General features: G+C 50.1%; 1 protein-coding gene across 1 annotated transcript; it reads right to left on the reverse strand.

Moving 5' to 3' along the window:
- Window positions 1-1272: 1272 nt before the first annotated feature.
- Window positions 1273-16890, reverse strand: LOC311159464 (uncharacterized protein; the record flags this gene model as incomplete). Its single annotated transcript, XM_084215562.1, has 6 exons — window positions 1273-1278; window positions 5688-8190; window positions 8277-8520; window positions 9813-12401; window positions 12470-12701; window positions 16834-16890. The coding sequence occupies 6 exons, from the start codon at window positions 16888-16890 to the stop codon at window positions 1273-1275; spliced, it is 5631 nt and encodes a 1876-aa protein (XP_084071688.1).
- Between the last annotated feature and the right edge of the window lie 1744 nt (window positions 16891-18634).

Genomic DNA, 18634 nt, shown 5'->3' on the forward strand with positions numbered 1-18634 from the left:
TGCTTTCAAGGCATTATTTTTAGTCACATTCTACAGTCAAAAGGAAATATTCATGGCACCCCACTAAGGAATGGAATTCAGCTGCTCTTAATAAAATCTTGGCCTATTTACAGTAGCCGTGAAAGATTATATAGGGAAGACTTCAAGAGATTTTTCACACTTTAGCACATGTCTTGAATTTTTATTCATTACTTGAGATATATTTTGTATGAGATATGGATCAGCCTTAAGCATAGTGAGCAACCCCCATGCCTATGTAGCAGAATAACATTTACTCTTTTGTTTCTGACTCATGAAAGTTGCTTCATCTGGGTTGTTTCTTTCATCCATATCTGAGCACCTAACAATGGAAAGTGCAAAGGAACACTGAGCCCTTCATAGAGCAAAACAGTACTTTCAGCTTCCAATTTAAACGTTTCTTTAAAGGTCATTTAATTCACACCTCTGCCATGGGCAGGAGCACTCTCGGCTAGACTTGAACATGAGAGGCATATCCACAAATTTTCTTGGCAATATCTTCCATTTCCTCACAACCCACATTGGAAAGATTTCTCATAATCAAAACCTCGCTTCTTTTACTTAAAAACATTTGAATGCTCTCCTATGACCACTGGCACTCATAAAAAGAACTGTGTCCACATTTCCTATAAGCTTATTCGTTAACTGAAACCACAAAAATACAGTGATAAGGCTACACATATGCATCATTTCTCTATGCTTGAAGACCCAAACTGCCTAAATCCTTCTGCATTGCATAGATGTTCCAACCCTCAGGCCACTTCCATGATCCTTCTAGGAACTCTAGCATGTCCATTGGGATATTGGCCCAAGATCTGCCTTTAGTCTGGGCTCTCATAAAGCGTTTAAAAGGGGGGAAAGACCTCTCTCGACCAAGCAGAGTGCTTGTCATGCAGTGCAGGACACAATTCCAGCAGCAGCTGCCCATGGGCAGATCATGTCCCACCTTATCACCCACCATTAACCCAAAGCACTTCTCTGCAAAGCTCTTCCCTATCCCCCACTCTCTCTTTCAACTGGGGATTGCCCCAGCCCAGCTGCAGGACCTTGCACTTTGATCCATTTCATGATGGTTGCACGGGGCCACTTCTCCAGCCTGTCCCTGGCTGCCACCTCTGCCCTGCCGTGAATCAGCTCCAGTTGGTGTCAGCTGCAAATTGCCTGAAGGTGCCTCAATCCCTTTGGCCATGGAGGTGCTGAACAGACCTGGGCCCAGTCAGGGCCCACATGAGATCAGACACCCTGAGGCTGAGCTCATGACTACAAGCAATGCCAGAGTCAGAAACACATGGAAATGGACAGATGCAAGAACATTTTCTAGGCCTGCCTTGCTCTACAGAAGTGACTCAAATCACCCTGGACTCCAGCAGGCCCAGCCTGGTGTTATCTGTGACATGTGACAAGCAAGGCAGTGACCGAGTTCTTCTCCAGCCTCACACACTGACCTCCCCTCTCTGCTGTTTCTTCTATGCCAGGCCACTGTGAGGTTCTGCTTGTGGCCATCTCCTCACTGCTCAAATCTCTCATCAGATGATAATGCACTGTAGCTACAGCCAGAAAGGAGGTACATTTCTCTCCTCATCACCATTATGAAAAGGAACTGTAGGATTCTAGAGCACAGAAATGATAAATAATCATAATAAAAGATCATCAGTCATCCAAAGGAGAATGGCACGTCAAACCATTGGCTTCAAGGAAATGTTCGCCCCGTATTTATCACAAGCTCTTTTCCACAAACATGCAATGTCTACTAAAGTCATATTTGCATCTATTCCTCCCAACAGGAAGAGAACACAAAATCACTTTCATATCTCCTGCCTTCCACTCCCACTGGAGCATGGGCAGGGGCATTAACACACCATACGTTGCTCAAAAATATGGGTAGGGGATAATAGGAAGGATAATCACATACTGACTAAATCAAGGGAAAACAAAATAAAACAAAAAAAGCCCACAGAAATATGCAAAACATGGATCAGATAAGGTAAGGAAGCATTAGAAGACAACAACGAGACACAGATGCTCACAGTGAAGTGCTCTAGGCCTTCATTGCAGGCCTTAAAATCCATCTCCGAGAGCACCTGGAAGTCACTACGGTCTCAAGCTGCAAGTTCATTTGAAGAATTAGTCCTCACCTCAGCAACATTTTCTACTGCACACCCTGCTCACCTTGCACAGTTATGAAACCATCATGTTAAACAGCTTCTCATCAGCGTCTTTCTCAAGGTAAATCTTCTGACAAATTACAACAGATTCCCTTATCCCTTCTGCTTCATAGTCCCCACACACCATTCAGTCTTAAGGGACTGATGTGAGCATGTGCTGAAAAACAACAGTCACTGTTTCATATTTCAAAGTACTGACCAGAATTGAGAAAATCAGCTGCAACCTTCCTGGAAACAAAGCCCTGAATGAAAGTGTAATTACAACTCTGAGGAAACTCTGCATCACAGTGTGGCACAGAGATACCGATGGATAATGGAAGTTTCACACAGGATTAATTACGACTTACAGACAACAATTATGGTTCTACATGAACAGTCACTGTGCAAAATGTTACTGTTGGAGGACTGGCATTGTCTTTCATGACAGAGACACACCAGGATCAGAACAGCAATGGCACTGCCTTTGGCACCAAGCATGAAATCAAACCATTTCTCTGACAGACCCACACTGAGTCCCACATTTGCCTGGCACAGAACTGAGCTCTCACCCTCCTCACTCTGCATTCACAGCCTTTACTTTCACCATCAACACAAACCACTATTTTGGTTCTATGTTGGCCACAGAGAAAAGAACACCTTGGGGAAACATCCATTCATGAAGTTGTATTTCATGAATGAAATATTCATGGTCAGGCTGGCTGGGGCTCTGAGCCACCTGCTGTGGTGGAAGATGTCCCTGCTCAGGGCAGAGCAAGTGGATCAAGAGGATCTGTAAGGTCCTTTGCAACACAAACCATTCCCTGATTCTGTGTTTCAAGGATAATATGATTACATGCACAGCTTCAAGGGATGGATGAGAGATACTCTCCCTACAGGGTAATTATATTTTGGAATTTGCAAGATTGTCAGGCACAATCGGGATCAACTTTACTCCATGACAAAAATACAAGAAAGCCAACAAACAACTCAAACAAAGCAAACATATTGTCCAAGAAAACTTAAAGCAACCCATTCAAGAATGGGAAAACACCAGGAGAGTATCAGTCATGGCCTCACACTTCACATTGGCTCAACTGCAGCAATTACACAACCCAGGAACTGGGCTGGAACCAATGCACAGAAGGGCCTCACACAGGAGTCACTACACAGGCTCCAGACTGTGTCATTTCCTTGGATAGCAAGAGAAAGAAAAAGCTTGGACCACAGCTGGGGGCCTCATCTAAATACCAGAACAAGTAGAACTGGACAAAATTCATTCATTCATTTTGAACTGTATCACAGTGAACTCCGGCACCAGCCCTGTCCATGCATACACAGAACTTCTCTCTGCCCAAACATAACATAAAAGCAAATTTTGCATACAGACATCATTAGAAGAAAACTCATCTGCACAGCTTCTCAGAGCCCAAGCATCACAACTAAGACTATTCTGCTCCACTCAAATCTTTCAAAAAGTGGGAAAATGTTATATAGGCCATAAAATATTACCAGCTCTGTCAAAGACCCACACATCCAAGTGTCACCTCAAAGGCAACATCACCAATCTTCAGCGCATGGACCCCAGTCTTCAGCACATGGACTCCCCAAAGCACATGTGACTTCCACTCTTGATGCAAAGGAATATGGAACCCAAACCAGGCCATTTCACTCCAAACCAAACAATTGAAAATCATAAGTCTCCTCCTGACTCATTATCAGAAGGTCAGCAACAGCTCTGGGGATCAAAAAACACATGCCATGTCTCCACCAGTGCCTCCTCACACACCACACCCCCAACACTCCCTCCTAAACCCTCACAGCTCCATTGGTTAGCACAGATCTTCAGAATTTGGAGAGGCTCCATCAAAGGAAAGAAGCTCAGATAGTATCTCCTTACTATGGGTAATATTTGACATTTCAACATGGCCATTAGACAAGAAAGAACCACATTATTATTAAAGAGACATTTTCAAGAAACATCTCTATGGACGTCTCTCTATTTTCATCTATAAACATGAAAGAACCATTTTCAGATCATCAGAAGGATGAGACAGAAAGTTAACACCTGCAGAATTGAAGAGCTCACAAGACACTTCTGGGTTGATATAACTCATGGTAGATGATTGATGACATTTTTTATAGGCACTGAATGCACAGCTGGCATTTCCCATACCCCACCTGTCATAAGTATAAATTTAAGCTTTGAATTGACACAATTACGATGATATGAAAACACATACTAAGATCCTTCCAGGGTTCTCCATGCAGCTGAAATACCGATGTTCTAGACAATTACTTTGGGAATGAGAACCTCACATTGCTGCATCCTAGAGATAGGAACTAGACGGGGAATGGAGGAAAACATTTCCTTGAGTCTTCCAGCAGACATTCACACACAGCTCAAGCACTCACATTTCCAACCCTTCACACCATCCATGGTGTCCTTTCACCCATCTATCATTGAAACATGTGACAGTGGAGGCACAGCTCCCCAGACCATTTCTCTTCCCAACACCAATTTCACACAGCTGTCTGGACACCTCTGTGCTATGGAAGCTACATTTGCTGCTCACTGAAGTTCTGTGAAGAGACTTCATAAGACTCAAAGGAAAGACCGAGCAGTCTTCCAAGAGAAACTGAGGCAGAGAATATCTGCTCAGGAGAAATTATGCCCCCCTTGAATCTCCAACTGCACCTTAACTCTCTCCCTCCCATCCAGGCAATTCTCTTGCCGTGTTAAATATTTTCTACCCAAGGCTCATCCAGCTCCATCTGACATAGCTCAACCTTAAAAAACAAGAAAATTACCAAAGCAGTTCTTCAATTTCCTCCTGCATTTCCTCCTCCACATGCAGCCACCCACAGGCTTTTCAAAGAATATCTTTAAGACGATGCTTCATGTTCACAACAGACAGACAGACATAATCAAGGACCACTTCTTGCCTGGTCCAATCCTCTCTTGGTGACAAAGACCAAAGCATGGATGACACAAAAGCTTTTCCCTCTGACCTCCACTATGAATCATGGAGAATGATAAAGGGTGAGAACAACGTGCAGAGAGGTTCCAAGCAAAGCCATCAGCATTTTGTTCAAGACACATTCTACCTATTCAAGCACGTGTGCTCTTGAGAAGACGCATGAACCTGCTAAAAAGTTCTCTTTCTAAATATCAAGATCCATCCCTTCAGAGGAGCTAATGACAACATAAACACAGATTCTACAGAGCGCAGCTGATATAGGGGAACAATACCTGGAACATGATCAATACTCAAACCTCCGAACTAACCAACAGCCTGCCACCAGCAGCCTTTTCCCTCCTTCCGTCTTCAAGAACTGGAAGGCAGAGGAGCCACCCGATGCTCTCATATCAAAAGAAATTTGCACCAGAATTCAAGATTTCACTAAAGGAAACTTTACCGTGCTTTTAGATAAAACCTCCTATGCAAGCCAGAGAACAAGGCGCGGAAAGGGCAGGGCAGTATTAGGAGAAAGAGTCGCTGAGAAAATGTGGACAGAGGAACTCACCGAGGATGGGGTGGGGTCCGAGGGGAGGGCGCCGACAGGGTCCTCGACCCCGAGCAGCGGCGCGGGCTCGTCGGGCGGCGGGCGGGCCGGGAGGGTGTCGCAGGAGCTGGCGGCCGAGAAGCGCAGCTGGCTCTTGCGCGAGTCGGCCGTGAGCGACACGTCGTGCGAGTAGGACTGCAGGAAGGCGCGCACGCCGTCGATGCCCACGAAGTGCGAGACGGGCACGCCGCGCAAGGCGCCGCTGTCCGGCGGCAGCAGCTGCTGGCGGTGCCAGCGGCGCAGGCGCAGCGCCAGCAGCAGCAGCAGGAAGGCCACGAAGAGGCACGACACGGCGGCCACGGCCAGCACGAGCCAGCGCGTCAGGCCGGCGGCCGGCTCGGCCGGCGCCGCCGCCTCGTCGGCCGCGCTGCCCAGCTCGGCCAGCAGCTCGGCCACGCTCTCGGCCAGCACCACGCTCAGCGTGGCCGTGGCCGACAGCGCCGGCCGCCCGTGGTCGCGCACCAGCACCACCAGGCTGTGGCGCGCCGCGTCGCGGGCCAGCGGCGAGCGCGCCGTGCGCACCTCGCCGCTGTGCAGCCCCACGCGGAACAGCCCCGGCTCCGTGGCCTTGGCCAGCTCGTACGACAGCCACGCGTTCTGCCCCGAGTCCGCGTCCACCGCCACCACCTTGGCCACCAGCGCGCCCGCCTCCGAGCGCCGCGGCGCCAGCTCCACGCCCGACCACGTCCAGACCGAGCCCGAGCCCGAGCCCGAGCCCGAGCCCGCCGCTGCGGCCGGCGGCGGGTACAGCACCTGCGGCGCGTTGTCGTTCTCGTCCACGATCTGCAGCCGCACCGACACGTTGCTGCTCAGCGCCGGCGCGCCGCCGTCCTCCGCCCGCACCCACAGCTGCAGCTCGCGCAGCTGCTCGTAGTCCAAGGAGCGCAGCGCGTACAGCGCGCCCGTCTCCGCCTGCACCGACACGTACGACGACAGCGGCGCGCCCCGCACCCGCCCCTCCGCCAGCCGGTAGCGCACGCGCGCGTTCTGCCCCCAGTCCGCGTCCGTGGCGCGCACCGTCAGCACCAGCGCGCCCGCCGCGTTGTTCTCCGCCACACGCGCGCTGTACCGCTCCTGCGCGAACACCGGCGCGTTGTCGTTCACGTCCAGCACCCGCAGCCCCAGCACCGCGCTGCTCTGCAGCGCCGGCGACCCGCCGTCGGCCGCCCGCACCGTCACGTTGTACTCCGACACCTGCTCCCGGTCCAGCTCTCTCGCTGTCACCACGCTGTAGTAGCCGCCGTGAGAGCTCTGCAGCCGGAACGGGATGTCCTCGTCGATCGAGCACCGCACCTCGCCATTGGCCCCCGAGTCCCGGTCCTGAACGTACAAAAGGGCCACCACAGTTCCCGACGGGGCGTCTTCCGAGATCTCGCTTAATGACGACCGCACGGAAATCTCCGGTGCGTTGTCGTTGATATCTGTCACAGTGATCACGACTTTCGCTATGTCGGAAAGGGAAAGGTCCCCGCCGTCTCGAACGTGTACCTCCAGCTCGTAGGAGGTGCCTTCCTCAAAATCTAAGTTACGCATCAGCGTGATTGCTCCTGTTTCGGCGTCCAGATGGAATATCTTTGATGCTTTCACAGAAACTATTTTATATGAGTATTTTACTTGCCCGTTCAGACCTTCATCGGCGTCCATGGCCGTGACAGTGACAAGCGTGGAGCCCACGGGCACGTCCTCGGGCACACGCACCGTGTACTCCGCCTGGCTGAACACGGGCGCGTTGTCGTTCGCGTCCAGCACCGTCACGCGGATCCGAGCCGTGCCCGTCCGTGCCGGATCGCCGCCGTCACTCGCCCTCAGCACCAGCTCGTGAAACGCCGCCTCCTCCCGGTCCAGCGCCTTGGCCAGCACCAGCTCGGGACGCTGATCGCCGCCGGGGCCCGCCTGCACGGCCAGCGAGAAGTGCTCGTCACCGCTCAGCTCGTAGCTCTGCAGAGAATTCCGGCCCGAGTCCGGATCGTGAGCCCTGTCAAGGGGAAATCGAGACCCTGGGGCTGTCATCTCGCTAATTCTAAGCTCTGTTTCTGCGTCTTGAAAGCTGGGGGAGTTGTCGTTAATATCCGTAATTTCCACTTCTATTTCATAGAACTTCATTTCCCCTTCCACTATCAGCTCACAGCGCAGCACGCATTGCTGCACGTCCTCACACAGCTGCTCTCTGTCGATCCTTTCCGCGGTCACTAAATGTCCCGTCTTCCCGTGCAGAGAGAAGTATTGAGTCCTACCTCTTTCTGTAATGTGGACGCCGCGGTTGTGGATCTCAGGCAGCTGCAGCCCCAAGTCCTTGACCACGTCGCCCACGAACGAGCCCTTGGGCATCTCCTCGGGCACCGAGTAGCGCAGCTGCCCCCACGCCGCCTCCCACGCCGCCAGCAGGACGGCCCAGAGCAGAGCTCGCTGCCGCCGGCCCCAGCGCCTCCCCGCCGCGCACATCGCCGCTGCCGGCAGCTCCTCACTACCGCTCACCAATGACCCTCACGCTTTCAGGCCGTGCCGCCGTTGTCTCCGCTTCGCTGCAGATCGGTTCCGCGCTGCCGGGACGATCGCAGTCCGCTCGGTCGCGGAGCTAGGAATCCAGCGATCCTGCGATCGAGCGGGTCCGCAGCGGGCGGGGCTGCAGCGCTCCGAGCTTCCTCTCGCTCCTCTCGGTCAACAGCGGCGCCCGCAGCCTCCTCCCGGCACTGCAGGCACCGAGCGCTGCCCGGCGCTCCGGTTCTGCCTTTCCCATGGGCTGCTCGCGGGAGCTGGACATTCGCCACGGAGACGTCTACGCTCTTTGGCTTTTCTGCAGCCGACCCCCGACCCTTATTTGATCATCGCCGGCAGAAATATACAGTTTTCCTCTGTTTATGCTTTTTCTACCGCTCGGGAAAAGTCACTTACTAAAGTGGATATATCTTAGGTGAAAAATATTCTCATAATACGACGCGCATAGTATTATGAATCTTATCTCACTACTCCAAAAGTACAATCTCCGTCACGAATTTTTGTAGCATTAATAACTAAATATAGCAAAGAAACGTGCTCTGAATTAGGAATCGTGATATTCAGACCGTACCCCCGAGATCCATAGCTATCAGGCTCGTCAACAAATATTTGCCTTAAGCAATTAACACGTATTGCTTTAAGTACTTCGTTTATATACCACTCTTCTGGTTTCAGGGAATCCAAAGAAAAAAACCCCACCAAACAACCACAGATTATAAAGAATGCCCGGGATAATTAACCCGTCTATATGGGCTATAATTCTTGCAGACACCTTCTCTTATAACATGGCCTACATTTTCTTCCTTCAGCAGGGAGGAAAGACCAATAACTTCCCCGTCCCGATAAGAACATGGTAATTTCATGAAGGGAAGAAAAAAAAAATCCAACACCAAGAATATGTTCCATTTTCCCTATTATGTAATTAAAAAATCGTATCTGATTATACAGAATAAGAATTAGTGATCAATATTAAAATGCGAAGCTGTATGGAATATAAGAAAATTCATGTCTGGATAAAATCTATGCATCCATTAATGCTGCCGTTTACGTGGCAGCCTTATGCAAATACCAGAAGACAGATGGGAGAACAGGGGAACATTGTCTAGGGAGGAATAACCTGTAATTTTCCTTCGGGAAACAGCAATACCAACGATTTTCCTTTAGAGAAACAATGCCTGGAAGAAAACAGTCGCATGCTACCACTTCTGAATCAGCTTTCCAGCGAAACATGACACACCCTAGAGCTTCGATAAGGATTATCAAATAACTTCCAACAGCACAGAAGCATTACTCAACATTTGTTCAACTGTTAAACAGGTCCGAGTAAACGAGTTTAGGGAAAAGGGAATTCTAAGAAAAAAACTGAAACACGAAGCATCTATATTAGTGTCTATAATGGAAGATCACGAATTAAACGAATTCATGACTCAGAACGAGACTTCAATAGCTCCAATGTATTACCACCAAATAACCAAATGCCACGACTGCCGGCTTGTTGAGAGTGCAAGGAGGATACAGTACTTCACTCCTTCCAGGATTAATTACCCGAGCAAAACCAGGCGGGAAAAAAACCCAAAGAGAAAAGGAGACCATGCCCCAGAAACTCAGAAAGAGAACAAGAAGAGCACTCAGGTTTACAGACCTGCTGTAGGTCCGGGTCGGCGGGCGCCTCTCCCGTTAGGGCGCTGCTGTTCGGGCTCGGCTTGTCACAGGAATCCCCGCCCAGAAGCTCCTCCGCCGACAGGATGGGCACCGGCGGCGGCGGCGGCGGCCAAGCGGCCTCGGGCACGGCGCGGGCCGGCGGCGCCACGCACAGGTTGTAGGAGTAGGGCAAGGTGCCCTCGCAGAAGTCGGCCGGGAAGGCGGCGCCGGCCAGCGAGAAGCGCTGCGCGCCCAGGCAGCGCAGCACGGCGGGCGGCCCGGCCCGGCGCAGCCGCGCCAGCACGGCCAGCGCCACGCTCAGCACCAAGAGCGCCGAGAGCAGCGCCAGCGCCAGCACCAGGTAGAACTGCAGCTCGGCCGCCGCCGCCTCCTCGGCGCCCGCCGGCCGCTCGCTCAGCTCCGGCAGCGCCTCCTGCAAGCTCTCGGCCAGCACCACGTGCAGCGTGGCCGTGGCCGACAGCGCCGGCTGCCCGTGGTCCTTCACCACGGCCACCACGCGCTGCTTGGCCGCGTCGCGCTCGCCCACGGCGCGCGCCGTGCGCACCTCGCCGCTGTGCAGCCCCACGCGGAACAGCGCCGGCTCCGACGCCTGCACCAGCTCGTACGACAGCCACGCGTTGCGCCCCGCGTCCGCGTCCACCGCCACCACCTTGGCCACCAGGTAGCCGGCCTCGGCCGAGCGCGGAACCACCTCGAAAGGCGTCGGCGCCGCCCCTCCCGCAGCCTCTCCCGGAGCCGCCGCGGCCGGCCAGAGCACCCTGGGCGCGTTGTCGTTGCGGTCCAGCACGAAGACGCGCACCGTGGCCGTGGAGCTGCGCGCCGGCGAGCCGCCGTCCTGCGCCCGCACGGCCACCGTGAACTCGCGGCACTGCTCGTAGTCCAAGGAGCGCTGCGCGTACAGCGCGCCGCTCCGCGCCTCCACCGACACGAGCGGCGCCGCGCCCGCCGCGCCCGCGCTGCCGCCCGCCAGCCAGTAGCTCACGCGCCCGTTGGCGCCCGCGTCCGCGTCCCGCGCCTGCACGCGCAGCACCAGCGCGCCCAGCGCGTTGTTCTCCGCCACGTACGCGCTGTACGCCGCCTCCTCGAACACCGGCGCGTTGTCGTTCACGTCCGACACCTCCAGCACCAGCTCCCTGCTGCTCCGCAGCGCCGGCCTGCCCCGGTCCCGGGCCACCACCGTCACGCGGTGCTCCGACGCCTGCTCGCGGTCCAGCGCGCCCGATGTCACCACCTTGTATGAGCCGCCCGAGGAGGCCACGATGGACAGCGGCGCCTCTCCCGACAGCTCGCACGACACCTGACCGTTCTCGCCGGAGTCCCGGTCCCGCACTTTCAACAGGGCCACCACAGTGCCGGATGGCGCGTCCTCGGGCACCGGGCTCGACAGTGACAGAATGGTGATCTCGGGCGCGTTGTCATTCTCGTCTGTGACGTCTACCTGCACTTCACAGTGACCGGTGAGCCCGCCGCCGTCCCTCGCCTCCAAGCCGAAGATGTGTTTATTTTTCTCCTCAAAATCGAGGGCACCCACCAACCTGACCTCACCACTATCACTGTCGACAGTGAACAATCTTCGAATTCCATCCGGGACGTTGCCGAAGGAGTAGAAGACTCGCCCATTGGAGCCTGCGTCCGCATCCGTGGCCACCACCTGCAACACCAGCGATCCCACCGGCAGATTCTCCGCTGCTCGTGCCTCGTATACTCTTTGACTGAACACGGGCTGGTTATCATTTGCATCCGTCACGTTTATGCGAACCTCTACAGTCCCGGACCTCGCGGGGTCCCCGCCATCTACCGCCATCAGCACCAACTCAAATAAGCTCTGCTTCTCCCGGTCCAATGCTTTCTCCAGTACTAATTCGGGCTGCTTCTTTCCACCCGGGTTTTCATCCAGGATGAGAGAGAAGGACGGGTTGCTGGCGAGCTGGTAAGTCAGCTGAGAGTTACTTCCTGCGTCCGCATCTCGGGCCATCTCTAGCGGAAAACGAGTCCCGGGAACAGTCAATTCAGTGATTTCCAGCTCCAGAGCAGCCTTGCTGAAGACCGGGGAGTTGTCATTCACGTCCTCGATCGCCACCTCGACGCGGAAAATGTTCAGCGGGTTGTGCACCAGCGCCTCGAAGCTGACGGAGCAGGTCGCCGACTCGCCGCACATCTCCTCCCGGTCCAGCCTCTCGTTCACGTACAGGTTCCCGTTCTCCTCATTCACCGTGAAGTATTGCTTCTCCTCGCTCAGCCGCAGCTTGCGCGCCGGCAGCTCGTCCGCGCTGAGCCCCAGGTCCCGCGCCAGCGGCCCCACGAGCGAGCCCCTGCCCAGCTCCTCGGGGATGGCGTAGCGGACCCGCTCGGCCGCCGCCCGGCACCACACGCACAGCAGCAGCAGCAGCAGCGCGCCCAGCAGCGCTCGCCCGCCGCCCGGCCCGCGCCTCTGCCGCCGCCTCACCGCCATTCTCTGCCCACTGCGCTCGCCGCGCTCCTGCCGACTGCCGCTGCCCTGCCTCCCTTCCAGCCGCTCTCGCCAGAGACAACAGACTCCGCGGAAAGGCACCGAGGTCGGCTCGCCGCTTCTCGCTGCCTCTTGCCGCCGCTGCTGCTGCTGGCGGTGCCGCTGCCGCTGTGGCCGGCGCCGGGCGAGCGAGCAGCCTGCGGGGGCAGGACGCTGCGGCGGCGGCGGCGGCGGCTCCAGCGCCGCTCGGCGGCGGCCAACAGCGACACCCGGAGGCGCCGCCGCGCCACTGCAGCCGCCGGATGGCCGCGCTCAAGGGGGCCCGGCTGGGGGCGGGGCTCGGCGGCTGCACCGGCCCCGGGGGCTCTCTGTTATTGAAATCAACGGGAGAAGAAGCTCTTGTTTTATGTTGAGCGGAAAATATAATGATTACAGCAACAACTGTCGTGCCATACCGAAAAGTTTCTTGTAGCTGCAGGAAGCCTTAAACTAGTATTATGTACTGCCACAGACCTTTCCATCTTGTTGATTGAGGTGTCATGAAAACGGAGAAGGAAACAATTATGCACGTCAGAACAATTAGGAAGTCCCTGTCTTGCAGCCAAAGAACTGAACTCTTGACTCGAGTTTGCAACCAGAATGCAGAAATCCTGCATTTCTAACCACTGCTTTCACCTTTTCCAAACCTATTCTGTCAGTTTACACCAAAACTGCTAATACTTCATTTTTCTGTCCCTGTCACTGCATCCCATTCAAAAGTGGGAATTTGATGTTACTTTATAAAGTCAAGGTTCAGTCCTGATTTAGAACAGTTATTAAAACTGACAAGGAAATGTGAAGCCTGCAGTCAGTAGACCTGAACTCAAAGCCGTATTACTGTCCATACCTTGCAGAATAAAAGAAACTGCAAATCATTGCACTGACTCCAATCCAGGAGAAAATCAAAATCAGTGCTGGTGGTTGAAACCTCAAGTTCTATGGCCTGCCATAAAAATTGATTTCACACTCGCATTGGTTTAATTTTGCTGCAAAACAGAAGTCCTATCAACTGGCCAACCCAGGTGCCAAAGGATAGCATGAACAGATGTACACTTTTAGCAATTTCGAATTATTAATATCAAAACCCCAAATCTCTATCTGACCTTGCTGAAGAAGTTATTTGGACAGTATAATGGGCTTCAGTGTTTTGCCACAATTTCTGCCTTAAAAGGATCGCCCCCAAGATGATGAAAGGTCACTCACTAAAATCTCAAGATTTAAGCCGGCTAAGATGCACACATTTGAAAGGGCTGCTTGGTCTCTCTTGACTGCACCTAATGATTTTAGTAAATTTTGGACAATGCTTTTATTCAGAACAAGAAAAATGCTTCTAAGTAAAACCAAATCCAACCCTTCCCACTCTCCCAAGTGGAACTGTTTATTCTCTGTTGTGCCACTTCCAGGCCTGTCCTGTGTAGGAAATCACAGAGGGGCACATAGTCGGGTAGTCCTGAGAGACATAAGAACAATGCCTAGGCAGGTGGGGTTTGACCAGCAGCACTCAACAGCCTGGACAACGTTCCACAGCTTGCCAGAGAGAGATCAGAGGTGAGTGCTGCTATGCAATAAAACTCCTTGATAATTTTTAATGATTATTACCCACTTGGAGTAAGCTGCAGGTAGGGCTGTGTGCAAGTGCTGTCCCCAAGGTCCCTCTGGCAAAGCAAGAACCTCAAATCTCTCACTCATTTCTGGTTATTAAGAAACAAAACCAAAAGCTGTTACTGGCCCCTACCAGGTAAATACTGGACTCCTTTCAAGTACAGCTGGTTTTACACATCTCTGCCTAAAAACACAAACTCCCAGAGCACCCAAAAATCAGTGAGGTCTGAAGGGAGGCCTGCAGTCAAGGCCCATAGGTCTTACTTTGGACTACATTGCAGGGGGGTCCATACCTGGGAATTCGTCAGTTCTTGTGAAATTTTATACTTTGTGGCCTGTTAACTTCCAAGAAATATTAAGCCACAAGTCTAAATGCAGTATCAAAGGCCTTTATGTGAATAGGACCACAGGAACCTCGGCTTTAGTTTCTGTATAATTTTGCTCACATAAAATATTCTGTCTTGATTTGGTTTGAAAGGCAGGTCAGTATTTCATGCAAAATAACACAAGCTACAGATGCAAAAGAACAGTCTGCAGATAGAAAACATGAACCATAACTTTCCACGAAACAAAACCTGAAGGAAGGTTCATGGTGGGAAAATGTCATTACTGCTTTCATGAAAATCTCCATCAAAAAGTCACAGAGAGGTACAAATGGAGAAAGGAATCATCACACAGCAATCATAACCTGTTCTACCCATACATCAACATTCTCACATCTACAACTCTACAGAACTTGCAGGTCTGCTTCTGAGGCACATAACTGGCAAAAATAACTCATGAAATGAAAATGCATCATGATCATGCCAAGAAAGAATGTACATGTGTGTGCTTAGTGATATTCTCAGAAGAATGACATGCAGTCATCCAACAGAGAATGGATCATCTTGTTGGACAGCACCCTGTTCTTGACTCAGAGATGGGGTAACTAAGAGGCATTTTAAAAGCATTTATTCCATTTTCAGTCTCATGAGAAGGGTGAGACAGTACAGATGTTATAATTCCATCACCATCAGCAGCCAACTATTTCTTAGTTACAATACACTAGAAGCGTTTCTTGGCTTATCAGCTTTTGTCACACCGTGCTGTAGATGTCTTAAAGCCAATCATCTAGAACTACCCATCGTGGGTCCCACTACAATGCATCTTTCATAGATCTATTTCTCCAAATCTAGACTTATTTGAAAGGCCATCCTTTGAAACTTCTTTCTAGCTCCAGTTCTTTCTTAGCAATGTCTGTCCTATTCCATGGCATTTCTAAGTCAACTTTTCTTGTCTCAAAGTTTCCATGGGCATGCAGACTATATGAGCTTTCTGTCAGGCCCTGAAAACTCTCTACAATTCCATTTCCTACATTTCCCCCTCTCTCTTGGACAGAAAAAACTTCTTTGATGGCCTTGTTCATTATTTGCTGTGTGCAGTGAAGTACACAAGGCTCTATCACTATGTTACTATAACAATCCATGCATATAAACCTATTTTGAAAAGTTCTTTTAGCCAAGGTACAAAACTCCATCCTCCAAACAAGTTGACTAACCATGTTCTAATGTTTGTTTTAAATTGATGTGTTAAATCTCTCAGTTTTTGAAGGTGTTTGTGGATGGACACTGAATGATCAGACAAGTTCATACAACACAGTCTTTTAAACCATGTCCGTGTGCCACTAAAAGAAAATCCATTGTGGTTTTGTTCTATAAGGTTGCACATCTGGCAGCACTAACATCTGTCATCATGTCACTAATTCTAATGGAAGTTGCATTGACTTCTTGCCTCAGCAAACACCTAAGTTGGTATAATTGTTTCAATACCTCACCTGAGGCAAGTTGAGGCAGAAATAAAGCTGATGTAAGTCAATTTGCAGGGCCCCTATTACAGTTTTCCTCTTACTGATGGGCAATTTTTTTTCTCTGTGTCTTCTCTTGATGGCTTTTAAAACTTTAGGTGTTATCAGAGTGAGCTGTCTGTTGTTACATGGGGTACTTTTAATTTTTGAGGGAATGTTTTGTTAGGTTCTATTTCCACAAATGAGCCAATATCCTTTTGGCAATTGCAGTGGGGACTCATCTAGGTCAGCATTTTCACTATAAGGGGGTACTGAGGTAGGCCAATTGTACTACAAACTTGAGTTTCTGTACACAGGATCATGGGGAGAAACATTTAATTGTGGATCTCTTCAGAACCGAAACTTACCACAAAATTCTTTTGCTGAAGACCTGAGAATTTTCAATTTTTGAGGTGTAGAAGGTGTTTTAAGAAGATTAAGGGTCCAATGATATTAACTGGTTATGGAATTGGTCTTGTTGGTAGCCGCACACTAATATTTGTCATGATTGGGTATTGGCCTCTACTTAGGGCCTTCTGTCAGGCCCTAAAAACCCTCTACAAATCTATTTCCCACATCATCTCACTGTTTGCTTAGAGGGAATCTCACTTTGCTTAGAGGGAATCTCTTCCCACATCATCTCACTGTTTGTTTAGAGGGAATATCTTCTCCCATTTATCACATGCACAGTTCCACAAAGATGCAACTTCTTCTAAGGGTATGAGTAGGTCTATTAACCCATAACAATACTGAAACAGAAATGAACCCCCCTCTCCTGCTCTCCCCACCAGCATTAATAGGACCAGAAAATACATTTCTAAATGAAGATATATCACTACCTAAATGAAACCTACATACACAGAAGAGCAGAAAAGGGGTGGGGGTGGGACACAGGGTGGAACTGGAAAAAAAAAAAAATCCCAGGACAAAACCAATTGATCAATGGAAAGAAATGTTTTCAGAGAAACTGACAAGGAGGACATTCTAGTCTTCACTGTCAGCATGGAAATTCATCCCCAAGAGCACCTGGAGCTCACTGAGGTCTCAAGATGAAAGTGTGAAGATGAAGTTTTACTCTGGATCACACTGAACATGGTTGCATTTTTTTAAGCTGTCATCATGTCTCATTGATTTACCTACATTATCGTCTGCTCATCTTACACAAATAAGTAGCCTTAAGTTTGAAAGCCTTATTATAGGTCTGATTCTCAAAATGAATCTTCTGAGAATGTGCAATAGGTTCTATTTTACCTTCTGTTGCTTTGTTCCTGGCATATGAAATTTTGTCTCAGTTGCTTGAGGAATTTACTGCAAAAGAACACTCACAGCTTCTAATGCATTATGGTCCAGAAAAGGGAAAAAAAAAAAAGGAACCACAATATTCCAAGAGGGAAAGGCCTGAAATAAAGTGCAATTAGAACTGTGAAGAAGCTCTCCATCACAACATTCCAGAGAGATATAAGCTTGCTCCTCAAGGCAGAGACAATTTTGCTGACATCAGATCTTTGGATGAATTCAATTTGATCTCTCCTTGAAGTGCATCTGGCCTGCAAGGTCAGGTGACTCTCCCCTTGAGCAGGGACAACTCTCAAGACTTGCTATTCCCTAACAAACACCTCATATTTAATCCATATAGCATGGAGTAGAGTGAACCTTACCATAACCTTTGTTAGGATGCACTTCTATGAAGTCATATTGAAAACAGTTTTAATAACAGCTCTGATACTGATTCTTTAAGTGATCTAAATTGCTCATTTGCAACATCTACACATGCATCATCTTTCTAAATGCAGATTTATTGTACAAAATCTATATTATAAGACTACCATTGCTTTTGAGTACAGGGAAACCGGGATCATAGAAAAAAAAAGGCAGAGGCATTGGTGATGGCGACTGATTAGAGAGACGTGGACTCCATGGTTTGCACACATGAAGCCATGTACTGATTTGCAAAGCTGAGCTTATATACCTTTCCAGCAGTTACTACAAACAGCACAACTATAACATGTAACTAGGTAACAGTGCTTAATCCAAAGCCTCCTACTAACCAGTGCAGGTATGTGTTATCTCATGTGAGTTCTGCCTACCGGGCACATCGTACCAAGCACACTGCTCACTTCTGCATTCCTTCTCCAAGGTCCTGCTTTCTGTTGCCAAGGCTTGTGGCCTACTAATGCTAACATATGCACTTCTGTCATGAGCTGGGCAGTGCTCCCAGCTCGGCTTTCTAGCTGTGTTCCTACACTCTGGGACCAGAAATGATATCAAACCATTATTCAGATAAATCCACATTGGCACACCTGGATATCAATGTCTTTGTCTTAGCCACTGCACAGCATCAAGGCATGGATGGAAACTGCTCTGCCAGCCTTATAATTTGAATACATAACTATTTTTAGAACTACTGGCCAAACAAATAACCAGTTTTAGAACACCGTAACCAAGGAAGCAATGGGAAAGACCCAACAGTAAAGGAGTCATAGCTTGACATTTATGGCTATGTCAAACAGCAGCAGCAGTAGTAGTAGTAGTCCTTTTTCAGTATGTACAAAAGAAGAGTATGTAGCATCTAGAGGCACAGATCTCCAAGTCATCTCGTTGGAGAACAAGAAAAGGAAAATGCACAGAAGATCAACAAAGGGAATCAAAAGCCCACTTGAGTGAAATAAACATTTACACCAACATTTCAAACTACACAACAGCAAAGTCTTCCTGCTGCTCTGACTCTGTGCAGACAGAATACCTCAGCAGGCTGAAACACCATGAATCAAGACAATCTACTTTGAAAGCAGAAACCACTGAAAGACATTTTCCACACAAAATCTCCTTATGGACAAC

Source organism: Fringilla coelebs (assembly GCF_963513975.1).
Source record: "Fringilla coelebs genome assembly, chromosome: 15".
Taxonomy (NCBI): Eukaryota; Metazoa; Chordata; class Aves; order Passeriformes; family Fringillidae; genus Fringilla; species Fringilla coelebs.